Source organism: Pipistrellus hanaki (genome assembly GCF_964339955.1).
Source record: "Pipistrellus hanaki genome assembly, chromosome: 7".
NCBI lineage: Eukaryota > Metazoa > Chordata > Mammalia > Chiroptera > Vespertilionidae > Pipistrellus > Pipistrellus hanaki.
The window spans coordinates 62,234,365-62,261,224 of NC_140509.1; the positions used below are offsets into that span (position 1 = coordinate 62,234,365).

General features: G+C 39.9%; 1 protein-coding gene across 1 annotated transcript; it reads right to left on the reverse strand.

Moving 5' to 3' along the window:
- On the reverse strand, positions 1–26,037 carry ZC2HC1B (zinc finger C2HC-type containing 1B; the record flags this gene model as incomplete). Its single annotated transcript, XM_084890861.1, is given in 8 exon segments — positions 1–71; positions 7,455–7,563; positions 10,655–10,782; positions 21,141–21,279; positions 21,814–21,933; positions 25,782–25,859; positions 25,861–25,926; positions 26,017–26,037. Coding segments are annotated over 8 exon segments (732 nt in total).
- Positions 26,038–26,860: the final 823 nt, after the last annotated feature.

The window sequence follows — 26,860 nt, forward strand, 5'->3', positions numbered from 1 at the left end:
TTAATCTTTTTTAGAAGATTTAGTAAATCCTTGTTTGAGTTTTGATCCAGAAGCAGGGTCCGCCACTAATCCTTTACAGACATAAACAGATTTGTTATTATGTAAAAGCAAACAGAAAGAAAGAAAGAAAGAAAGAAAGAAAGAAAGAAAGAAAGAAAGAAAGAAAGAAAGAAAGAAAGAAAAAAAAAAAGGAATGATTGTGAAATCCTCCCATTGGATCAAAGTCTCTATCCCGTTTTGTTTTCTTCTGTAGCTATAGACAAATACTCAGTCTCTATCCTGGGCCAGATAATTAGGAAAACCAGGGACTGTCCCAGGATAGTCTCTCTCTCTCCTAGCCCTCCACTTACCCATGGATGGGCCCTTTGGACTGCCACCTCAGGTGGCACTCTGACTCTCAATACCTCTCCACACCACTGCTCTGAGTCTCAGAATGGACCCCGAGCAGTCCATGCCCTCACAATTCTTTACCTGCTCTCATGCCAGCCTTATGGAAGCATGAGGTACCTGTCCCAACCCTGGTTTTTTCCATAGCGGTGGACTTGCTTCACAAACAGGACTATTTTCTTTTGCGTCAAGCAGCTCTGTTAGTATGCAGAGGTAGGAGTTTATGGTTACAGGCATACCATAGTCTGTCTTAGACCACATGGTATGGGGCAGGATTCTCAGAGAAAACATTTTTTTGTAAAAAGGAATAAGTCCCCTCTGTCTACAGGCCTGGAGTGTTTTATGAAGGGGGAGTAACCAAACAACCCAAGCAAGGAAACTGTGAATCAAACTATCAAAAGACTCAGAAGATGTAGGGATAGAAAGAGCTTTAGTGTTCATTTTACCCAAAGATCTGCAAGTTTTACTCCTTCCAATGGATCTGCAGGGACCCTCTGACACTCGCTGCATTTGCTAAACAATGAAGCTACTTAAGGAGGGGGTGGTGATGCAGGGAAGATGCTTGACTTGATCAAACCCACTGGGTCCAGAAAAAAAGCAGAGCCCACCCAGCAAAGTTACAAAATGCAATTCACTAAATACATGAAGCAGCACAGCTCTGGGGCCCAGAACTACATTTCATGGTGGTCTCAGGCTTCCTGTATAAAGGCACTGGAGAAGCTGATGCTCAGAGGTGCCTTCCAGCAAATCAGTCGTTCTTACATCAAAACCCTTGAAAAAGCAGCCACCAGTAGATACTTGCTGACTAGGCTATAAACCCATTTCCCATCTGAAGTTTAGACTCTGTGGAATAAAGGAAGAGCTAGACCATTTTCTAAAACAATTATACATAAATTTATATATATATTATATATATATTATATACAATAGCCTATATAATGAGAGAGGAATATGCTAATTATCCATTACACCGTGTAAAGACCGACCACATAACAACCAGATCACAGATCAGCAGGAGGGTGGGCCGTGAGCTACAAGTGGGCAGTGGAGAGCTACAGAAGGGGGCAGGCAGCAAGCTATGAGGAGGGGAGTGGGATGGGGGGAGCTACAGGAGGGCGGCAGTGAGCTACGGTGCACGGATTCGTGCACAGGGCTACTAGAATAATATATATTTTACTAACTCCTTAGTGTCTATATATTTTTTACTTAATTTTCCCAAAGCAGACAAAGATTTGGTTGGCTCTACTATTTTCTATTGAATTATTTGTGCAAATTGCTTTACCTCTCTCATCTATAAGCTAGGGATATGAACAGTACATTTATCCTCTTTTGAGGATTAAATGAGGATTAATATACAAAGTGCCTAGAAGAGGGAAGAATTAAGTGTGGCCTATTGTCCATGAAGAAGGGAGTTATTTAGTATAGCAAAGAAGTAGACACAATTGAGCTGCTCACCACCAGGAAAACAGCTAAATAAATTACATAGTATAATTGCGATGTGATACTCGTGTTTTTAAAGAAATTCTTCTCTTCACTTATTTATTTATGGTCTTATTTATGTTCTGTTTAATATATAGTTTGGTTCTGGACATTTTAAATGTTTGGCATAGAAGAGGCTATGTTGGAATATTTACAGCTTCATAAATCTTCATCCGATTAGTGGTTAACTTTTTGTGATACAAAAAGTTTCAGACAAATGTAAAAGAATAAAATCTGTCTCAGGCTAGTAGTTAACAATTGTGATCAAGAAGCTTTCAGTTTTATTTTACAAAATTTGCTCATTTCTAACATGAGAAATAAACTTATTTTAATATAATCCTTTTCCACACTTTAAAAATCAGCAATAGTGTTATGTATTTATAGGCAGCTTTTAACAATCCTGTCATATTTGTACTAACCCAAATGATTCACAGTGACAAAACATTTTAGTAACTTGATCACAAAACCATATGGACAATATGAATTTTAATATTACAAATACTGTTTTATAAAGATAGAATTTATTCTGCACAGGGTAAAAAGAATGTACTATTTAGGTCTCAAGTTTGAATTATCAATATGCTACTACAATTTTGTATATCAGAATCTAAGTGTTGCAGGCACAAAAAAGCATACTGCTAGCCAAATGAACAAAGTTTAGCTGAATCTCTCTCACATGCAAATCAAATAAATTTAAAATCTTAAGAAGAAAAGAAATTCTTTTGCCATAGGGAAATGTTCAAAATTTGTTAGTGAAAAAAAAAAATCAGAATGTATATACATGGACTATGATCCTAATTTTGATAAAAGGAAAACAGGAAAAAAAAATTGAAAACTTATAGATGTTAACAATGGTCAATATGTCAGAGTGTGCAATTTTGGATGATTTTTTTTTCTTCATACTGTTCCTCCATTTTCCAATATTTTTTACAGTAAGCATTAATATTTAACATGATAATTTTTTAAAATGCTCTTTCTCAAAAGAAATTTTTGCACGCTAACTTAAGTGGCTAGAAATGAAAAGTCCCTAGGTCACCCGAACTGCCTAACTTACAGTGGCAGCCTGGATCACACACAGCCTGGGCGCCTGACCCCGCAATTACAGCCCTCCCTGCACTAGGGCCAGCCTTCCACCCCAACTTTAATTTCTATTCACATCCCTACTCTATTCTATGTTTTGATGGGCCAGTTGTTTCCACAGTTTGTCCTCTGCATTCTCATTTTCACCTCTTTGTTCAATCTCTTTGCAACTTTTCTCCACTGGTAAAAATCTAGCTCATCCTGAAGGCTCCTCTTAAGGCTGCCACCTCCACGGACTTCCTCTCTCAGACGCAGTCTCCTCCATAGAGCCTCCTGGGCAAAGCTGATCTTGTTCTTGCATTTCCTCAGAAGCTTTGTATCCCATTGTTAAATGTTAGTTTATATCCCACTGTTAAATATTGACTGCTACCCCTCTAGACTCTTAAGAACCTACAAACACAAGAAATAACCATGCATACTAATTATGTGTTCAATGAATCTTTTTAAACATCCCTGGCATGTGTACCAACTTCATATAACATCACATGCTCCTTTGTATTAGATTCTCCTGCACACGAATATCTTCTCATAAGACTCTAGGATGGATAAGGATTAAGACTTACACACATATAACTCCCAACTGTGAATTTAGAACAAAATGCTATACATGGGAGATACCAAATACATATTTTACTCAAGAGAGTTGAAGAATGAAAACCAAAGTTTTAAGGGATTAACTACAAGCTAGATGAAAAGATAATAGGATTTATGTGGAAGGCAAGTGACAACAAGTGGCCTAAATGACTGATTGGCAATCTAGATATAGCAAAGCTCAACAACAACAATTTTTAAAAGACCCTCATATTACAAATAAATGAATACTGACCAGAACAAATACAATGGATAGTAGATGTGAATCTGATTCACACACAGGTCTGTTGACATCAGCAAAGGCACTCAGTGCTTTTCTCCAAGACTTAAACATTTTTGAGAATCGACCCCACTCTACCCGTCAATATACTTCTGCTTCCTTTCCAGAAGCTCTGAATGCATGCGAGGCCATGGGGGGAAAAACAAATTAAATTGAAAAGGTGTCTTTTTAAAAAAATATATATTTTATTGATTTTTTACAGAGAGGAAAGGAGAGAGATAGAGAGCTAGAAACATCGATGAGAGAGAAACATCGACCAGCTGCCTCTTGCACACCCCCTACTGGGGATGTGCCTGCAACCCAGGTACATGCCCTTGACCGGAATCGAACCTGGGACCTTTCAGTCCGCAGATCGCAGATCGACGCTCTATCACTGAGCCAAACTAGTTTCGGCTGAAAAGGCGTCTTAAGTCCACCTATCTTTGGCACAGGTAAAAAAAAAATCAAACATCATTGCAAACTGTTCAAACCATTGCCCGTTTGTTCAAGTTAAAATTCTGAATACACAATATCTGGCCAGTGCACCCATATTAACAAATTCACCCTGATCCAATCATTCTCATATGTATTCCTGAGGATTACATACACTACTAAAAAAGAAACACGTGAACTGACCATACCTCCGCTATGCCCACAAGCCATGCCCACCAGCCAATCAGGAGCAGGTATGCAAATTAACCCAACCAAGATGGCTATGGCCACAGAGCGAGCAGAAGGCTTGAGTTTCTCTGGCAATAGGGGAAGCTAAGCTTCTTGCACACTCTGGCTGGCCTTGGCCTCCACCCAAGGCTATAAAATTTCAATTATAGAAGATAAATAAATCCCAGATACAAGGGCCCCCGCTTGGGTTGCTGCGGGAGGGGAAGTGGGGGAGATAGCTGGCCTGAAAACCACCACAGGCCCCTCACCCAGGCCACCCCACACCCCAAGGGAACCCACACCCTGATCCGGAACACCCTTCAGGGCAAACCAGCCAGTCCCCACCCATTCCCCAGGCTTCTATCCTATCTAATAAAATAGTAATATGCAAAGTCTTAGGGCAGGGATAAGAAATGCAAAATGCTTTCTCATAAAGCTAATTAACATGACAATTATATACATAGGCCAATAACTTAAGAGGGAAATTACAGAATCAAGATATCGACATTTTACCATACATTTCATTCAAAAAGTATTTGTTGAGCACCTCACATATGCCATGAAAAATTCTAACAGGTAGAGATGTAGCAGTATAATAAAAAACAGACAGATCCCTGTCTTCAGAGGAAATTGTGGAGAAATTAATTTTAAATGTAGAGGTTGGGGGGCCTCATTTGAGGATGACACTTAGCAAAATACTGAAGGGAGTGAGAGGTGAACAGTGCAAATTAGTGAGGGAGGGTTTGGGTTTTCAGCAGAAGGAACGGCCAGTGCAAAGGCCTGGAATGGGAATGTGCAGGCCTGTGAGCTCAAGGAACACCACAGAAGCCACAGGGGCTGTAGCCACAGGAAATGATGGTGGTGAGGGCAGGTGGTGGCAGAGAACCCAGTGCGGGCCATGTTAAAAACTCTGCCTTTTCCTTAGCAATACCACAATGGCTATAAACCGCCATTACCTAGTGAAAAGCAAATGCAATTCCATTTTGCTTACATCTACTGGCCTACCAATCTATTTCCTAATGTAGCGGAATGGTGTCTTTATAATGTTCTTCTTACTGTACTGGGACACAGGACTTCTGAGTTTTCACTTAGGCATTCTGCTGATTTTTTAAAAATTACTTAGTTCAAGCAAGGAAACACTTTTCTTATTTTCAACACTGCACCTGACATGCTGTCCTCTCCCGTTTCCAAACCTCTTTCCAAGTTTACTAGACTAGGGAATAGAGGCCCCGAGACTCTGTTGCTGTACTTGGACTCGACTTTGCATGTTGTCAGAGTTCCCTAATCCTGATGAATTAAGAAATATTCCCTCTTGGCAAATAAGGTTTGACCTCAAACTCAAAGGAGTGCTTTTTACTGGAAAGGGAACATTATAACATATTCTTGGAAAAAATAAGAAAACCATCCATAATATACAGAAACTGCCTTTTCTGAAGGACATTAATCATTATACTTTAAATAAAAAGCTTATTAGTGCAAGTTTTACCAACGAATATATACATAATTTGATATGTGTGTGTGCGTGTGTGTATGGGGGTGGTGGAGGGATGGGTGGGTGTGTGTGAATACTAAAATCTAACGCATTATTAAATTTTCACAGATCAGGAAAAAACTACTGACTTGGATTTACGGGGCTAGAGGGAAATTTTTAAATATTCATTCAATTCTTAGCCCATGGTAAGCAATTCATGAGGAATTTAAAAACTAACAATAAACTTTCCTGTGTTGTGTATGAACTATGAGACTGGCATTTCTGACTCTGGTTCTTATTATTACCTGCAAAATTAGATGCCTGGCCAGAGGTGCCATATGGCCATGAATGGATTCATCTTGCCTGCACAGTGCATGCTGATCATTAATAAAGAAGAATGCCACATTTATTAATGCAGCTCAACGGAGAGAGAGACCGCAGGAGAGATTTAACCCAGCTCTGCTGCTACCAGTTGTGTGCTTGAACAAATAACCTGCCTCCCAGCTTCCGAAGAGAAAAACACTGGGAGGACTGTTGTGAGGATTAAATGAAATGGGTCTAGCACGTAAGTCAGTACTGCAGTGGGGCTATGGCTCTCTGTTACTCTGCAGACATTTTGTTCTAGGCAGGAAACTCTTCCCTTTTTCTTTTGTCCCCCCCAGCTTTTTTTGACTATCACTGAATGGGATATGATATGAGCTCAAGGTGCACGAAGTGAAGATTTGATTATGAACATATTGTGAATTGATCACCACAAGGAAGTTAATTAACATCCATCACCTCACATAAGTTAACTGCTGTGTGTGTGGTGGTGAGAACATTTAAGGTTTGCTCTCTTGGCAATTTCCAATTAAGTGATACAGTATGGTGAACTCTAGTACACGGTTTCTATATTCATCTTATAACTGCAATATGATATCCTTCGACCAACATCTCCCCATTCTCCCACCCACCCCTTCCCCTGGCAACCATTATGAGGTTCTCTAGATTTGAGTTTGATTTGGCATACTATCCTCAATGCCCATCCATGTTGTCCCAGATGGCAGGACCTCCTTCTTTTTTATGGCTGAGTAGTACTTCATTGTGTAGATTATGCACCCAGTCTTTATCTATTCATTCCTCAATAGGTTGTTTCTGTATCTTGGCTATTTGAAAAATGCTGTCATGAACATGGGAGTAACAGATCTTTCTCGGAGATTGTTTTCTCTTCTTTTCATCACATCTGATAAGCTGTTACCTCCCATTCTTCATCTCTTCTCAATTTTAATAGCCAGGGAATGATGGTTGTAGACCCTGCTGCTGTAATTGGATCTGACTCTAGATGTTGTCAGAGTTACCCAAACCTGATAAATTAGGAATTGTGCCCTCTCAGCAAATAAGCTTTTTCCTCAAATAAACCCATGTGTCTTTATATCCAAACGCAACACTGGATATCACAGCTTTTGCCGGCAGCCCACGAACCCCAAAGCCCACGGTGGTGGCCTCTGACGCTGGCACGCGATGGTTGAGATGCTCACTCTGACTTACCTGGCTTGGCCGGGGCCCCTTTCGTGGCCTCAAGGGCCCTGTTCTGCAGCAGAGCTCCCACCGCACTGGTGACAGTCGGATCTTTTCTTGTACTTGTCTGACCCCTTCCCTACAGAGAGAGGAGGCAGATCTATAACCTCAGGCAGCACACAGGAGAAAAGCTTTCCACTCAGCCACCTGGGAGCGGAGTCACCCTGGGGCCAGCTGCACCCAGGGACGGGGGCACGTGCACCCTGCGCCTTAGGTGGCCTGGATCCTAACCTCCCTGCTGGTGCTCAGAGCCATGACAGGGTGCAGGAGCTTCCATTCCATAATAGCACGTTTGGGGGGATTTTGAAGTTAATCCTGTGAAATGAGTTGTATGGAGACAGAGGACATCGCTTCATGTCAGTAAGGATAGTAATGGAACATTTCAGCTTTTCATTACACTTGAAGATGCTTTTGTTTTTAAATACACGACCAGAGAAGAAAAACAGACATTGGCAGGCACCGAATGTTTTAAACATGGAATCCAGCACCCCTGCCCCACAGCCCTCCCCGCTGAGCCGCAGGAGCAGAAGAGGCACATGAATGCAGAGTAGGGACCTAAAAGGTTCCTCGGTGGCGCCCTGCTACCCCCTGACCGATCCCCCCAACAACATCGCCATGGAAACAACACAAAGATAACCTGTTTGTCAAGTGAGAATTCTCACTTGGGCAAGGCTAGCTCTGAGATTATAGCCGGCAATTCATCCCCATCCAAACAAACAGAGCTATTTTCAGAGGGTATAGCACTTTTGTAAAGTTGATTTTATTTAAAATAGAAACACATTTCAGCTGTGCTGTTCACAGCCCTTCGGAACGGAGCGGGCCCCTCCCTTTCTGCCCCACTTCTGAATGCACTTCCCCCCGAGGCAGGCCCCAGCGTGGCGGAGCTGGAGCTGGCGGGGAAACAAGCCCTGCTGTTCAGACACACTCACAGCGAGTTGACTCAGAAAGCAAGCAGTTTGTCTTCTGTGCTCCCAATCACCACTTAGCTCTGGAAAACAAGGCGGGGACCAGGGCCAAGTCCCTGGTTCCAGGCCGGACGGCCAGCTGGCCTCCTTCAGGAATAAAAAGCACTTCCGTTGCTGCTTCCCAGAGCTCCCTTTGGCCCCACTAAACCCCGACTCACTTCGGGAACTGGCCAGAAGAACCATTCGAAGAAATGTACTCCACCCTTTGTGCTTGAGAAAGAGGAGGAAGAGTTATACTGAGAAAACTCTTCCAAAACTAAGTTGAATTCAAGCCAGAGCAGTCATATCCCCTCAAAATCGGGGTGACTTTTCCACCCACAGAAAGGGTCAGTGGGGTGGGGTGACAGGGAATGAGGAAAGCCAGAGACCCCTACAGGCAGGCGCTTCGCTTTATTATCTATTATCCTCCCGACAACCAGGCAAGGTACAGATGAAAGTGAGAATTTAAGTAACTTGACCACGTTTGCCTGCAGAGAGTCAATTACAGGGCTGAGATTCAAACCCTGGTTGCTGATTGCAGAAACTGGGCTCTTTCTTCATTGCACTGTCTCCCATACTATTTCAGGGGCAAAGATTGAATCTCTCCAACTATATTTACCATAACCACCCTGCCTGCTGCTACACCAACACACCCATCCCCTCCCTCCTGTGTCCCTTTATCTAGATGTGCAGTGTTATTATCTGCCCAGGCTTTGGAGCTGAAAACCTTCTTGTCCACCCTGACCCTTTCCCCCACTATATCCAACCGTCTTCTCAGTCCCATCAGTTATTTCTTAAAATTTTCCCTATCCTCCATTAGTCCTCTCATTCCAGCCCATAACTCTTTCCCTGTTGGTATGGCTTGTCACCGTCCTCCTGCCAATCCATCTCGAACACCAAGTACAAGGGGAATCTTTCAAAAAAAACCCCAATCCCATGTCACTTCAGTCTATGCTGTTCAACCAGTCAGCACGGCCCACAGAGTGACACATGGGCTGATCACAGACAAGTAGACAGAAGGCCCAGAAAGTTTGGGAGAAGAGAAAGCAGGAGCATCATGGAAAGAAGTGACAGGAGGCGGAAAGAGAACTTCCTGGGCCCCTGAGGGCCTTATAATCCCTGCTGCCAGGCCCTCGGGCTGGCAGGCCTTGGCCTTCAGGGCCCCTCTCCACGCAATCCCCCTTTCCCTCCTCTCTGAACCAGCTTGTCTCCAAGCCCTTCTAGATCCGACGCCTGCCTGGCCTGGTCCATCCTGCCTCTCTCTCAGTGGCACCTTTAACACGCTGGGCTCCTCAGGCCACAAGCTGGATCCGAGAGGGGAAATGTCTGCAACTCTTTGAAGCCGCCCCTGGAACCCAGTGCCCTCTTCCTCAGCGACGAGCCCTTACAGATGTCAGCTACCACCTTGCCTACAGCATTGCTGTCTAGTCCTCTCCCTCCCAGGCAGCCAGCACCTAGCAGTGCCCGGGTCAGAGGAGATGTTCAGGACTGCCTAATGCATGTGCAGATGGAGTGGGCCCACAGCAGGAGTGAGTTGTGGCTGGAGAGGACCCCATCCCCATGAGGGACTGCATTTCTTGGAAATCTTTCTAAACATATTTCCTACTCCCAAGTCTTCAGACCAATTTCATCTTTTCTTGATGTCTGAACCATGTTTACTAGCACAACAAACAGTTTTCATGCTCCACGGTAAGCGATGTTCCTGCTGGCTCCGGTTCTGTCTGTTTCTATCCATCTATTGTTCCCTGTTGTCATCTTATTTGTATCTATTTATAACAATTGCTCCCATTTTTCTTACTTGCTGATTCTGTGGCTTTTAAAACACCTGCCTCTACAGAGCAAAAGACACAGCCTGGGGACCCATCCCCTGTGGCGGCTTCCCCCATGCAGGCCAGGTTCACTTGAGGGTCACAACTCTATTCGGGGTGGTGAAGGCTGATAAACACCGTTGGACACAGAGCCTTACTATAATTCTACAGAAATACCACTTATATATTCAAGTCTTCATTCTAAGAAGCTGCAAACACTATGGAAATATTTTGTTCCTACAGCACCCTGAGGACCTTCCCGGTGGTAAGCTGGGAAGGCAGAAGGAGCCTGCTCCCGTGACGATGGGTAACTGTGACCAGCTATGGTGATGCTCATACTTTTCAGGATGGGTAGCAGGTTCCCCACCAGACCACCTGCTGGCCCCAGGCCTGCGAGGGCACCTGGAGAGAGGCTTACCTGCACTTTGGACTCCAGTTTGGCTGCATCAAAGACTCGGCGAGAAGGCTGTTCCTTGCAGAAATTAATATGCCGGTTGGCTGCATTTTCATTAAACCTCCTCAGACAATACGGGCACTGAATGTAATCTGAATGTAAGGATAACAACAAAAGGCAATTAGCGTTTCAAAAACAACTCCGAAATGGACTATAGGGAAGGAAATAAACAGGATATGGCCCCTGCTCCATCATGGAAGAAAAAGATCCTGGAGCCCACTGAGGAGATTGCCAATTCCGGTGGGAGGCATGCAAAGGCTCAAACGAAGGACAGCGGAGGGGACTATTCTACTTGAGCACTTACTTCCATGAAGAGTGTTCCCTTGAAATGTTTACATGAACTATACTTAGGAACTTCCCAATTCAATGGATTATTTAGTGGATCTTCAGTCAAAAAGTAGTCATGGAATCATAGAATGTTAGCATTGGTGATTTGAAAGGGCATGAAAGCTCAGGTTGTGGTACTGGGTGTGACAGAAACACATACGTGAGTTTATGGGGCCACAGAGGGAGATAGAAATGTGGGTTTTGGGATGGGGTTTGAAGTCAGTGTCACTGGTAGAAAGACACTGCTCTGCAGTGGGAGGTGTTTTCACTGAACTCCAAAGTGAGGAAGAAAATAATACGTTTAAGGAGAAGGTAGTAAAATGAAAAATGGGTGGGGATTCAAAAAAGAAAAGAAAAAAGGAGGGGTGACTAGAAAGTGGCTCTGGAAACAGCTTCAACTTTTAGTGTTAGACTGTCCCAGACAGGTGGATAGGGGGAGGAGGGATAAATGGTGATGGTGAACACATAGGATAACATACAGATGATATATTATAGAATTGTACACCTGAAACCTACATAATTTTATTAACCAATGCCACATTGAATAAATTCAATAAGAGGAGGAGGAAGAAGAAGGAAAAGGAAGAGAAAGAAGAAAAGAGGAGTAGGAGAAGGAGGTAGACGGAAGAGGAGGAGGAGGAGGAAGCACTGTGGCACTAAGTTTTGTGGATACCCAGTCATCAGAACCTGGCTCTCATGTGCAGTTATTAGACAAGGAGAGAAATAGGAAGTGAGAAAGACCCAAGGTCTTCTTAGAATGTGGAGATGTTCATAGCAAAGCCAGATTGGAGTCTATCCCTCCCTAGAGCAAGCAGAGAGAGATGCTGGGTTTTATTGCAGGTACCTTTCCCTAAGGCAGTGTTTCCCAAAGTGTGGTACACATACCCCCAGGGGTATGGGAAGAGTTTGGTGGAGATATGCACTGTACCGTGCTTAGCTGCACCTAATTCTACGTTCTCATGAGTATGAGGGGTACTAAGCATTACGAAAATTATAGAAGGGGTACACATATGTCAAAAGTTTGGGAAATACTGCCCTAAGGGAAGATAAAATGGATATAAGCAACATGAGAGAAAGCTTCTTCCCCTGCCCCTCCAACCCCCCGGAAGGATCTGAGATAGCACCAACCTTGAGCTCTACGTGGAGGTTTGGGTTAGTCAAAATTCCTACATGTGGGGAGGGATAATTAAGACAGTGATGTCTTCAAAGTTCGGAATCTTTGAAGGCAACTTCTAAAGCATTTGGGGAGCTATTTTAACAAATCATTTCCAAAAGTGAATACTCATAAAATATAAAAACTCAAAGAAATTAAAAGGAAATAAAACATTAGCACTTATCCTAACCTTTTATTTCACACCCTGGAAGATTCATTCAATAGATATAGAATACATATTCTGTGCCAGGTGATGCGGTGTCTGCGTAATCAAGGACTAGGCATTCCACTATAGAAACAAAGCTTTCCCACAGTGATAAATTCCTTGAAAAAAATAAAATAGGGCAGCATTGAGAAATGATGAAGGCTCTGACACCTGCCCGGCCGGTTCCGGCCCAGCTCTTCCCCTGCTATGTGTGTGAACTCCAGCAAGTTACTCAACCTCGTTAAGCTTCAATTTCTCCAGGACCTACATATCACCTCCTCCATCCGGGTCGTTGTGAAAGGTAACTAAAATAATCGACACGAGGACTCTGCACAGTGGGCGTAGTAGAACTTACCATTACTCTAAAGAAACAGGCCCAGCAAGGTTGTGTTTCCAACGACCCAACAAGACTGAAACTGGTTAGAAAAAGTAAAATACCAAGTGCCATTATTATGCAGAACTCACACTGGTGTAGAGAACCATCTGGAGCTCAGCTCTTGTTTCTTCAGTTTTAGCAGCTGGAAAGTCAAAGCTTCTATCAGAAATGCTGCTACCATAGCCCCGGCTGAGTTCAGGCAAAGACAATGATTATGACGACGACTGATTCCTCAATCCCACTTGTTCATTCATTCATTGCTGCCCTTGTGTGTGTTTGGCACTAGATGCCACCACAGAGACAGTACAGTTTGTATTTTGTGGCCAACAAAACCTCAGATAGGACTAGAGGACGAGGCAAAGAAGCAGACCATTGCCATTCCATGTGGTAAGCTGTGGATGGAGGCGGCTCAGGGTCCTCCAGGAGCCCACAGCTGGAACATGAAGCCCTGGCTTAGGGGGCAGAGAAAGGGAACTTCAGCCACTCTGAGAACGGGAACATACTTTTCAGCAACAATAATCTGGACACAGTATGACTGAGCTACATGCTCTTCTCTCAGCCTGAGTCACCTCTTCCTCTATGGACCACAATGACATAAAAGTCCCTATGGGCTGTTTCTCTCCATAGATGATAGTTATAAAAGTCTGACTACAAAGGGACTCTTATGAGGACTCTGGGGAGGATGGTCACATCTCATTAAAAAGAAGTGAAAGTAGAAAAGCATGCATCATTTAAAAATGCAAGCATGGCGGGGGGAGGATTGGGGGAAAGGGATATATGTAATACTTTCAACAATAAAGATGTTTTTTAAAAACAAGCATTTTGTTAATTTCTACTGAACATCTATATAGACATGGGCAATTTGTTAATTGCCCATGTATATATAGCCCTGCAACAATGGTGACCAAATGTCCCAGGCCTCACAGAAAATCCCAATTATAAATATTCAAAATCATTGTTCCCATAAACTCTTACGACATCCCAGAAAGCTGAATGATTGCTGGACTCACTTATCTCAGTAAGAATTAGAATAAATATATACATGTCCCAAAAACTGAGTCATGAAATATGGAATCATGCTGAAAAAAAGAAAATTAATTGCACACTCGTACATGTGGGCAATCCTATATAATAAAAGCATAGTATGCAAATTGTCCCCTTGACTCGAAGTTCGTCTGGGAGTTTGACCAGGGGGTAGGGCCGGCCAGGGGAAGGGAGGGAGGCCCAGGCCAGAAGCTGGAAGCTGCTAGGGAGCCTACCAGTGCATGAATTTTGTGCACTGAGCCTGTAGGACTACATATAACTCTAGTTATGGCCTATACTTTTTCTCCTGTTTAAGCCTGAGAATATATGGGCTGGCATAAAATTCCAAAACAATCAATATAACTGAATAATTAAAATATGCTCTTGTATATAATCATTTTGTTTGGTGCATGTAATTATAATAAGGCCACAAGAAAGAATTTAATTATAACACCATATATTAGCATGAACCTGTAAAGGGCAGAGAAATAAGCTGCATGTTTGCTTAGACCTTACAAAGAGAATGGATTATTTAAAAACAACAATAATCCTCACATTTTAAATTCAATTTGAAAATTACAGAAATTCACATGGTTTCATCTGACATAGTTCACTTATTCAACTAAAGAACTATAAGTAGTTGTTTAACCCTGTTGCTTCTGCTATTAAAATAAAAGTATTTCTCATAAAAGATGTTTCCTTATATGAAGCTTGTGGTCAAAATATTATCAAAATCACAGCCATAGCTCTTTCTACTGAACATCTTAGACACATAATATTCTAAATACATTTTCATTAATATACAACAAGAGTGAAGCACTTACTAAAATTATCTGGTAAAGATGTTCACTTTACATTTTCAGATAATTTTTATAGCATAATTACACAGTGTTGTTTTTTAATCGTTGTTGTTGAAAGTATTACGTATGTCCCCCCGACCATTGACCCCTTTTTGCCCACCCCAGGCCTTCACCACACTATATACAGTGGGTTTTTAACTTTTAAAAACAAACTTTGAGAAATAATATACATGCAATAAAATGCACTTATTTTAAATGTACAGTTCAGTGAGTTCTGAAAAATATATACACTTGTATAACTACTATCCCAATTAAATACAGAACAATTCCATCACATGAGAAAGTTCCCTCATGTCCTTTCAGTCAATATTCCCCCAAGTCCAGTCTCAAGCAACCAAAGATCTATGTTCAACACTGAAGATGCTATATCTATCTATCTATCTATCTATCTATCTATCTACCTATCTATCTATCTATCTATATCTATATCTATATCTATATCATCTATATATCTATATCTAAAAGCCTAAGTGACTGAACGACCAGTTGCTTTGATGCACAAATACAGGAGCTGCTCAATACAGGAGCTGCCCCTTGGTGGTCAGTACACTCCCACAGCAGGAGCACCACTCAGCTGACTGATGGGCACCAGATGCATAGTTCATGGCTGGCTACCTCAGCCCAGAGACCGCAGTGGAGTGGCAGCAATCCTACTGAGTGGCTGGGGTGGCAGGCACAGTGGGGTTGGGATGAGCAGGAGCAGCAGGCAGGAGTGACAGGCAGTGTCGGACTGCTGGTTTCTGCCTGATCCCTGCAGGCTACACCAAGGGACCCCACCAGTACATGAATCCGTGCACTGGGCCTCTAGTTTCATATAATAGAACATCCATGATACTGCATGTATAATGGCAAACTATTCTTACTGCTGAATTGTGTTCCATTTTGTAAATATTCCACAATTTGTTTATCTATTCCCTTGTTGATGAATATTTTCAGTTGTTTCCAGTTTATGCTACATAAGAATATGATGAACAAATATTTGTTAAGGACATGTTTTCTGATTTTTTCATAAGTAGCTAGGATTGGAGTTGCTGTAGAGTTATACCTATGCTTAAGAAAATAACACTACAAAGTGGCTGTACTATTTTATACTCCCATCAGCAGCGTATGTGACTTCTAGTTATTCCACATCTAGCCATTACTGTATTGTTGGTCTTAACTATTCAAGTGGATATGTAGTGGTATTTCATTGTGGTTTTAATTTGCATTTTCTGATTAAAATAATATTGAATATCTGTTCATATAATTATTGTTCATTATTTTTTGACACATAGGTTCAAATACACTTCTTGCCCTTTCTTGGACTGTTTGTCTTATTATTGAGTTATGAGTTATCTATATATTCTCTTTTTAAAAAATAAATCTTTATGGTTCAGATTATTGCAATTGTTCTTCTTCCTCCCCGCCCCCCCATAGCTCCCCTCAACCCAGTTCCCACCCACCCTCTGCCCTTACTCCCTGCCTATTGTCTTCTTGCATAGGTATATGATTTTTGTCCAGTCTCTTACTACACTCCTATACCACTTTCCCCCAAGAATTTTTAGTCCACTCCCTTTCTATGCCCCTGATTCTACTATATTCAACAGTTTATTCTGTTCATCAGACTTTTTATTCACTTGAGTTTTAGATTCACTTGATAGATATGTATTTGTTGTTCATAATTTTTATCTTTACCTTTTTCTTCTTCTTCCTCTTCTTAAAGAATACCTTTCAGCATTTCATATACTAGTTTGGCAATGATGAACTTTTTTTAACTTTTTCTTATCTGTGAAGCTCTTTATCTGACCTGCAATTCTGAATGATAGCTTTGCTGGGTAGAGTAGCCTTGGTTGTAGGTTCTTGCTATACATCACTTTGAATATTTCTTGCCACTCCCATCTGGCCTGCATAGTTTCTGTTGATAAATCAGCTGACAATTGTATGGGTGCTCCCTTGTAGATAACTACCTGTTTTTCTCTTGCTGCTTTTAATATTCTCTCTTTGTCTTTTGCTCTTGGCATTTTAAGTCTGATGTGTCTTGGTGTGGTCCTCTTTGGATTCCTTTTGTTTGAGGTTCTATGTACTTCCTGGATTTGTAAGTCTATTTCTTTCAACAGGTTGGGGAAGTTTTCTGTCATTATTTTTTTCAAATAAGTTTTCAGTATCTTGCTCTCTCTCTTCTTCTGGCACCCCCATAGTTCTGATGTTGGTACATTGTCCCAGAGACTCCTTACACTATCTTTATATTTTTGGATTCTTTTTGCTTTTTGCTTTTCCAGTAGGATGTTTTTTGCTTCTTTGTATTTCAAATCTTTGATTTGATTCTTACAATTCTCTAGTCTGCTGTTGGAGCTCTGTATATTATTTTTTTATTTCAATCAGTGTATGTTTAATTTCTAGTTGGTCCTTTTTCATATCCTCAAGGGTCTCGCTAAATTTATCAGCCTTTTCTAGAAAATTATTGAAAAACCTTATTAACCGCAGTTTTGAACTCTATCCAGTCATTTGCTTTCCTCCATTTATTTCATTTGAGACCTGTTTCTTTGTCTCCACATTTTGGCTGCTTCCCTGAGTTGATAGAATGGCTTTGTGTGGTAGGTGTCCTATAGGGCCCAGTGGCTCAGCCTCCCCAGTTACCTGAGGTGGACACTCTTGGTGCACCCTTTTGTGGGCTGTGTGCACAGTCTTGTTGTAGGTAAGCCTTGATTGTTGGTGGTATCACTGGGAGGAATTGACCTCCAGGCCAATTGGCTGTGAGGATTAGTTGTGTCTACGCTGGGAGAACTTCTGTGCTGGAGTAACCTTTATGAAACAAGACTTTCAAAAGACTCTGTGCTCAGCTTAGATGGGTCGGAGTCTCATTGTGGAGCAGACAGCAATGGCTTCCCATCAGTCCTGCCCTAAGAGGCCACTGGTTCTCAGTGTCCCATAGTAATCGCTGCAAGCACCTCTGAAAGTTTTGCCCAAAGCCAGACAGCCCAGTTTCTCCCCGAATGAGTCTGGATCCACAGAGTCTCACCCAGAACTGGAGTTCAGAGAGGTCAGGAGCTTTTGTCTCCCTTCTGGTTGGGAAAGTCAGCCGCATACTCAGTTGCCAGCCCTCTCCACTTGCGCACCTCTGTACTTCTGCTTTCTGCAGCTGCTGTGAGTCTCAGTGTGCTTTTCTCTTTCCTTCTAGTTGTAGAATTTCAACTCAGCCAGCCTTCCTGTGGTTCTGGATAATGTACATTTTGTCTTTTAGTTGTAGTTTTGAAATTGTTGTGTGAGGTAGCAATTCAATCAGCAAATGTTTATCTATGCTGCCATCTTGGTTTCTCTCTCCTATATATTCTTGTTATGAGTCCTTTCAGATGTGTATATTATGAATATTTATTCCAGCCTATGGCTTGCTTTTGCATTCTCTTAATGTTGTCTCTCAAAACTGAGATTTTAAATTTGATAAAGCCCAATTTATCAATTTTCTTTTTATAAAAACTTGACCCTTAGATCAAAGATTATTTTCCTAGAAATTTTATAGTTGTAGCACTTATGTTAGGCCAATGATCCATTTAGAATTTCTTTTTGTATATGATTAAGGATTATTTTCCCATATTGATATCAAGCTTTCCCATGTAATTTATTAATAAGGCTATCCTTCCTCATATTGAATTACTTTTGTCAAAAAGCTACTGTCCATTGATGGAAGAGGGGGAGTCTATATCTAGATTCTCTTCATTATTCAATTGAAACACCAACACCAAATTGTAGTGATTATAACATTATAGTAAATGTTGGCACGAGAGAGTCTAATGTATTCTTTTTTCAAAAACTATCCTCCAATGTATTCTTTTTTCAAAAACTATCTTGGCTATTCTAGACCCTTTGAATTTCCATATAAGTTTAGAGTCAGCTGGTCAATTCCTACTTGGCAAAGAAAACTTGTAAGAATTTTTATTGGAAATATCTTGAGGCCACAGATCAACTTGGAGAAAACTGACATCATAACACAATGCTGAGTCTTCCAAACCATGAAAATGGTAAATCTGTCCATATATTTTATTCCTCTTTAATGTTCTCTAAGCTATAAGATTTTCATTTTATAGGTCTACATATTTTACAAAATATATACCTAAGTATTCAATGTTTCATATTATTTCAAGTGGTATTTTTAATTTCATTTTCAATTGTGTTAGCCTAGTATATGGAAATACAATTCACTTATGTATATTGACCTTATAGCCTGAAAGCTTGTTAATTCACTTTAATTTCAGTAGCTTTTTTGTAGTTACTAAGAGAGGAATGATACAATCTCCACAAATAATTGTGAATTTGTCTACTTTGTCCAATTTTGTCAGTTTTGTTTCATGTTCTTTGAAGCTCTGCTACTAGGTACATAAACATTTAGGACTGATAGGTCTTCTTGATGAATATATTTTTAAACCATTATCTCTGCTAACAATACTTGCCCTGAAGTTTACTTTGCCTGATATTATTATTAGTCACTGCAGTTTTATGATTATTATTCGATGTATAACTTTTTCCATGCTTTAAACATGCCACTCAACAGTCATTTTGACATTCCTGGTGTTTATTTCTCTTTTTATCAAAGATGAAAGACACAAATAAGTGTATACTCCATGAAGTGTCCACAACCTGCACACACCCATGTAAACCACCATCTGACTTCTAACCTGACATTCAAACATGAGAATTTTAAAATATTGAATTTTTGGTATTTATAGATCAGGAAATCTGCGTTTCTGCCATGTTTTGAGAAGTTAGATCTGACCAATTCATCCTGTCACCTGCCTGATCCACTTATTTGTATCTTTATATTTAAAGAGTGTTTCAGGTCATTTCTAACAATTGTCCATAGAATTAGGTTGAAGTCTAGCATCTTGCTATTTTTCTTTATCCCATCTGTTCTTTGTTCCTTTTTTTCTTTTTTTCTGTCTTCTTTTGGAATACATTTTTTCATCTCCACTCCATATATTGTCTTATTATCCATATGTCAATATTTTTGGGTGTTTACTCTAGGGTTTAGAATAGGCATTTTTATAATATAATATTCTACCTTCAAATAATACTATACATATTCGTGTATAATGTGAACCTTTTAACAATATATAATATGTTCATTTTCCTTAATATCATCCTATTGGTTTCATACATTTCACTTTCACATACTATAACCCCTATAATATGCTATTATTTATGTTTAAATAGTCAATTATAGCCCTCAGCTAACATTATACTCAATGGCAAGCAAGATAAGGATGTTTACTTTTGCCAATGTTGATTCAACTAGCCAGAAGATTTAGATACAACAAATAAAAGGCATACAAATTGGAGAAGAAGCAAAGTTTGACAATCAATAGCTGGGCAACAACAACAAGAAAGGAAAGTTGGATTTTATCAAAATTAAAATCATTTTTGCATCAAAAGATACCATCAAGGAAGTTCACCAAATGGGAGAAAATATTTAAAAATCCTGTATCTGATAAGGGATTAATATGGATATTAATCTAATCTAGCCTTGAGGCCTAAATTCCAACTTATAGAAAGATGGGGGAATAGAAGGACAAGTTAAACACTAATATAACTAAAAACAAAAATTAAAAAAACAAACAAACAAAAAAAACCAACAACCCACAGACAAATCCAGAACATGAGAAATTCTAAAGATAATTGGCCTGGTAGGGTTAAAAGAAACTAAACAGACAACATAAGACAATGCATAAACCGTGATTGAATCTTGGATTGTGGCTGGGGGATGAGTAGAAAGCTTTAAAAGACACTCTTTAAGAAAATTGAGAAAACATGAGTCTATATGTTAAGTGTAAAAATAGTTATTGTGGTCATGCAGGAAAATGTATTTGCACTTAACCAATGCATAATGGAATAAAGTGTTATAAATTCTGAAATTTGCTCTTAAATAGTCCTGACATAAAAATAAAATGAGTAATAGAAAATATTGCAACAATGCCAAAAACTCAAATTTTAGTGGAAAGTATATGAGTGATCACTATACTATTCTATTCCTTCCTTTTTTCTGTAGATTTGAAATTTTTCAAATTAAAAAGTTTAGGGTAAAAAAGCTTTAGGCTACTAAACTATAAAACTTAAAATGGTTAAAATGATGAAGTTTATATTATGGGAATTTTGTCTCAAAAAAGTAAAAAAAAGAGCTGTAGGTATCTGACATTGGAGAGCTAATGAATCTTAAATTGCTCTACACAGTTCTGTTCTCACAAACCATGATGTGAACAGCGTCCCCTGGAGTTATGTAATGCCATGACACTGGCTGCAATGGTGTTCTCATGTTGAGATAGAGTTAGAAGGAAACATAGAATCTTTAGGTAGAATTGAGGCAGGGGAGAGGGGAGAAAAATAGGACAAGATAAATTATGTGATAAAATTTTTCTATGTAACTTAATTCCTATTGTTAATCTTAGAATAAATAAAAGCATGGCATCATTTGGCCAGAAATTGAGCATAGCCTCAACTGGTTAAGATAATGTAAAAAACAAACTAAGTTGGCCACACACCTGGGTTGATGAACGCAGGGGGAGGTGGTGGGAGAGGGCGGCCTTCTTTCATGGCTATGGTACACTGCTTTGCTGATTGAATTGCAGTAATAAAATCTTCATGTTGTTGTCTCCAGTTACTTTTTCTCCCTGGTTGAAACTACAAACAAACAAACAAAAACATATACTAGCCTAGACTATATATCTCTCCATTATAATTTTTTTTTTTCAGCTGTGATTTGAATTCATAGGAAACAGGACTGTGAGATTTGGAGAGGGAAGCAGAATTTGTTTTTCAAAAGTACTAAAATGGGTTTGGAAAATGCAGTAATAAAATCCACAAATAACAGTAGTGAAGGAAAACACAAAATAATCAGAAAAACAACCTAACTATAAAACCTTAAAGGAAGGCTTAAATGTAAGTTTAAAAGTGACTTTCTTCCAAGTTAATTCCTAGATTTAATGCTACTCTAATGAAAGTATAAACAAGATTCCTTTTTGTCACATCTGGAAAGTATCTGAAATACATTTGGAAATCTCAGTGAGCATGATTAAAAAGAAAACAGTAAAGGTGGATTATATGTACATGACTTTACATTGCTCTATCAAGCAAGAATGAAACCACAGAGCCAGAAAGAGGCTTTAATGTACTTAAGGATGTAATAATGAACAATAAGGAAGATACTGATAATACCTTGGCTTGAACAGCCGCGCTCACAGTGAGAAAGCAAGTGCCCTGCAATCTTTGTTTTGAGGAATTGAAAGGCATACGCTTTTTGTTGTAGAGTTTTTTACATATTGGTCCATGCCTTTCCTAGAAAAGAGAGAGTGGGGATTAATTTTTTTTAAATGTACAAATCACCAAGTTTGTAATGCTGCAGTGTACTCAGGCAGCCCTCACTACAGGGACTGAGTTACTGTACCTTCAGAGCCAAGTACATTCTCCAACTCTCAAATCACAGCAGAGTAAATCCATCTGGCTTACCTCGCCCATGTTACACATAACTACATATTATGTTCGAACGGTCAAGGTCAATAAAAGGTCTCTACAGCTAGAGAGACTTATTTCAAATTTGGTTTTACACATTTAACTCTACCACTTGGGCAGTATGAATGGTTCTAAGTATTAAATAATGTTGAAAAGACAAATTTTGTAGTTGAAACCAAAATACAATATTTCTGACCATTTAGCCATTTTAACTAAGGAAGTTTTGTTGATTATTTCTTATTCAGTTTCCTGCCTTTACTGTTCCTAAATTTCAAAAGCAAGTCATTCGTAATGTAACAGGAAATTTGAGTTCCAACAACATTAATATTCAGTTTTAGCATCCTTTTGAAATAGCTCTGTGCATACAGCAAGGGGAAACGTAGCTTCCTACCAAGAGAATCTTTTCAGAAAAACACCTCTTTCCACTCAGCATTTCAAAATTGAGCTTAAATGGGCCACTTTTCCACATAGCCACTTAACTCCTGAATAAAAGTGGAGAGGTTTCAAAGAAATAGTTGAGAACATCTGCAAAAGACAACTGGAACAACCACACAAATGCATGAAGAACATACCAATTCTGTTTAAGTTATAAACACATTTTCCTTGAATTGTACCCAAACATCCCACATGATTAGTTTAGTTATTTATTACAAATAAATGTTACAATATTTGGAAATATTTATGATCAGCAGGGAAAACTGATCCCATATATATATTGGGTCGGCAACTAAGTAATTGCGGATTTTAAAAAGAAAATCAAAGACAATTTTTTCATGGAACTAAATAACTTTATTCTGTAATGTATTGCCCATTTTGATCAATGACCTTTTGCCATCTTTCAGGCAGCATCATAATCCCACGTTCAAAAAACTTCTGGTTTTTATTAGCAAAAAATTGAAGCAGGTACGATTTGACATCATCATCATTATTGAAATTTTTACCATTCAAGGAGTTTTGTAAAGATCGAAACAAAAAGTAATCAGATGGTGCAAGGTCAGGACTATATGGTGGATGTGGCAAAACATCCCAACCAAGCTCCATTAATTTTTGCCGAGTGACCAAAGATGTGTGTGGCATTGCATTGTCATGATGGAATACAACACCTTTTCGATTTGTCAATTCGGGCCGCTTTTCTTCAACTGCATTGTTTAATTTTGTTAGTTGTTCAATGTAGACATCAGAATTGATCGTTCGGTTGGGTGGTAAGAGTTCAAAGTAGACAATTCCTTTGTAATCCCACCAAACTGATAACAAAACCTTCTTTTGATGAATATCAGCTTTTGATGTTGTTTGAGTTGGTTCACCTGGCCTGCTCCATGATCTTTTCCGCTTGATATTGTTGTAAACAACCCATTTTTCATCGCCAGTTATCAGTCGTTTTAAAAATGGATCATTTTCATTACGTTTCTTTAGCAAATTGCAGCTGCTAATGCGTTGCGTTAAGTGTGATTCTTTCAGTTCGTGAGGAACCCATGTATCGAGTTTTTGAACATAGCCAAGTTGTTTTAAGTGATTTTCAATGCATGTATGTGATACATGAAGCTTCTCTGCAATCTCACGTGTTGTACTGTGACAATCCGAATTGATTATTGCTTTGATTAGGGCGTCATCAACTTCAACTGGACGACCAGAGCGTTTTTCATCTTTGAGTGAAAAATCACCAGAACGAAATTTGGCAAACCAATTTTGACACTGCCGTTCTTTTAAGGCTTCGTCACCATAAACAGCACATAACTTTTTATGAGCTTGCGATGCGTTTTTCCCTTTGCGGAAATAAAAAAGCAAAATATGACGAAAATGTTCCTTTTGATTTTCCATTTTTCAACGAACGCCAAACAAAAACTACAAAACAGATCAAAAAACTTTTTTTTACTGATTAACAGCTGAATAGCCAACTATCAAATAACAAAATGTGTTTTACATTTGTACTACGTCTGCAAACCTAAAAATTCAACTGAAGCCATATATGTGTGAAACCCGCAATTACTTAGCTGCCGACCCTATATATATATATATATATTTTTTTTTTTTTTTTCAAATCTAGCCAGTAGTCCTCAGTATTTGTTACAAAACTCAGGGAACTAACACATTGAGCTCTGCCCGTGTACTGATTTTATAGTCTGTTAGTGCACCACTAAGATATTATACTAACATCTTTGCTTTCTCCTCTAAATCCTCTTTATTGGTGGAAATGTAACTCATAAGAGTTACCACTTACATAGTTGCTGTGTGCAGACCCAACAAAACACATGGTCTATGAAAATCACTGCACCTGTCTATAAACAATCCATACCATTTGAAACTAGAGAGAGATCAGATCAGTTGATCAGATGCTCTCTGTAGCCTAGAGATAGGCATAGGAAGTAAAACTTGAGAGGACCTGAGATGCACTTGACATTTAGTGACCCCTTTTCAAAGGGCACCTCCTAGGTGTCAAACCCCTTTGTCCCATGGGGCGTGGCCTAGGCTGGAGAAGGCAAAGGCAAGTACTGGGGGGGGGGGGGGGGGCGGCAAGGTCACAAGAGCACAAGAGGCCCTAGAGCTCTCCTTCTAGATTCAGGAAATTCTACCTGCACTTAATTAAAAGAACAATACTTCATTTGTTTGTTTTTGTTAATCCTCACTTAGGATATTTTCCCAATTTCCTTAGAGAGGGAAAGACAGATGTGAGAAAAGCACATCAATTGGTTGCCTCCTGCACAAGCCCCATCAGGGCCCAGGACAGGGAGGAGCCTGCAACCAAGGTAGGTGCCCTTGACCGGAATTGAACCCAAGACCCTTTGGTCCGCAGGCCAATGCTCTATTCACTGAGCAAAACTAACTAGAGACTTTTCTTTTTTTTAATTCACCAGAGAAATAAAACCTACAAACCTCATTTTGCAGTCTTTTGCCTCAAATGCAGTCAGGCTTGTAGTTCAAATGCTTGTAGCTCCATGTAAGGCTCCTTGATCTAAATGTCCCAACTAACAACTGTATTATAAACCTAATTTTTAAAATTATCCTTTTCTTGGGAATCTTTTTATAATGTTGGGGTATAATAGCTGTTTGATCCTCTAACTTTGAAATAAATCAAGCTTTAGTCCACCTTACAGGCATCAATCAGAAAAAGAGATGTACAGTTAGCTTGAAATTGGCTTAACAATTAGATCTTGGAAAAGGCTTTATGTTCATTTTGTTCAAATTACATTAAAACCCTGAAATTGGAGGATTCTGTCTTTGTACGTGGCAAAGCAGGGAACAGAGGGAGGTTAAAGGACTTGTCAGAATTAGTGACAAATTTGAGACTAAACGCCAAGTTTCCAGATGCTCCAAATTCAATGTTCATTCCTCTCGACTAGCTAATTTCCCTGGTGCTTTGGCCTTAAAATTTGGATTTCTGATGCTTATAGAAAAGGAGAAAGAGCCAAAACCTCTCAAGGGACAATCAGCTGTGCCAAGATATTTCTTCTGGCATCTTTTCAGTTAGAGAACCAGGTTTCATACGTGCCCTTTTGAATGTGGGCAGCATCGGACAGCTTCCGTGTCCTCTGGGCCTGCCAACCGTAGGTTGTGTACTCCTCTCCCTTGCTTTCCCTCCACATCTGTCTTTAATCTTTGCCACTGCGGCCTCCTCACTAACTTGACAGTTCATTTAACTCCAATGAAACACATCTACAAAACGTCTTTATGTTTACCAGAACATCTGCTGCAAAGCGTCTTCCACAGACTTCACAGGGAAATAAGTTCTGATTGCCATCTGTATAGGATCCAAGAGCACATTATGTTAGTTTCAAGGAATTGCCTGCCTGAGAAGAAATCACTAACTGGAGACCTCAATAGCTCGATATTTTTCACTCTTTTTTCCTTTCCCACCAACTACTTCCTTCTCCAAAGATCCTCTGTAAACTCACCTTTGTTTTCTTCTCATACCATTAAACAGGTAAATTCCATATCTTTCAGGCCACCAGTGTATAATTATAATTATTTAATAAATATATTCGTGAACAAAGTGCCTGATAGCTTTGCTTTAGACTTAAGTACAAAGTTAAGACCTTAGTATGAAGCCATAAATAATCCAATGGGAATGTCTTGGGGGTTCCTACTAGAATGGAAGGTATGCTCAATGAAGGCATGCCAACTTATCAGAGACCATGAGGAAAACGTTGCCTAGTCATTGAATTTAAGGTACACTTTCCTGAGAATGGCTTCCTCTCTTCCCATAAACAATCTTTGCCGGAGAATAACTCCTAACCATGAAGAAGGAAGAAGAAGAGACTGATGAAATGAACCAACTAGAACTGGTCGGCTTTGATTGAAGTCAGGAAAGAGGTATGATTACAATGAAGAAGCCTATGAAAATGAGGAACATCATCCTAGGGGTTGTGTTCAGGGTCAGACCTCCTGGTGGGGTTAGTGAATGATACTGCTGGCATTTTGTGTGCAGTGGTGAATGAATAAAGGATTATAATCACAATAGGTTCAGTACTTGCTATTTTTAAATTTTAATATTTAACCATAGTGGTATTTTAAAAGTCAAATGAAGAATAAACTCTCCCTGGCCAGGTGGTTCAATAGGCTGGATGCTCCAGGTTGCAGATTCGATTCCTCATCAGAGGTTGCAGATTCGATTCCTCATCAGAGCACATGCCCAGGTTTTGTGTTAAGGTGAGAATAGAAGCCAACTGATTGATGTTTATTTTTCACACTGATGTTTCTCTTTCTCTCTCTTTCCTTTCTCCTTCCTCTCTTTAAAACCAATGGAAACATACCCTCA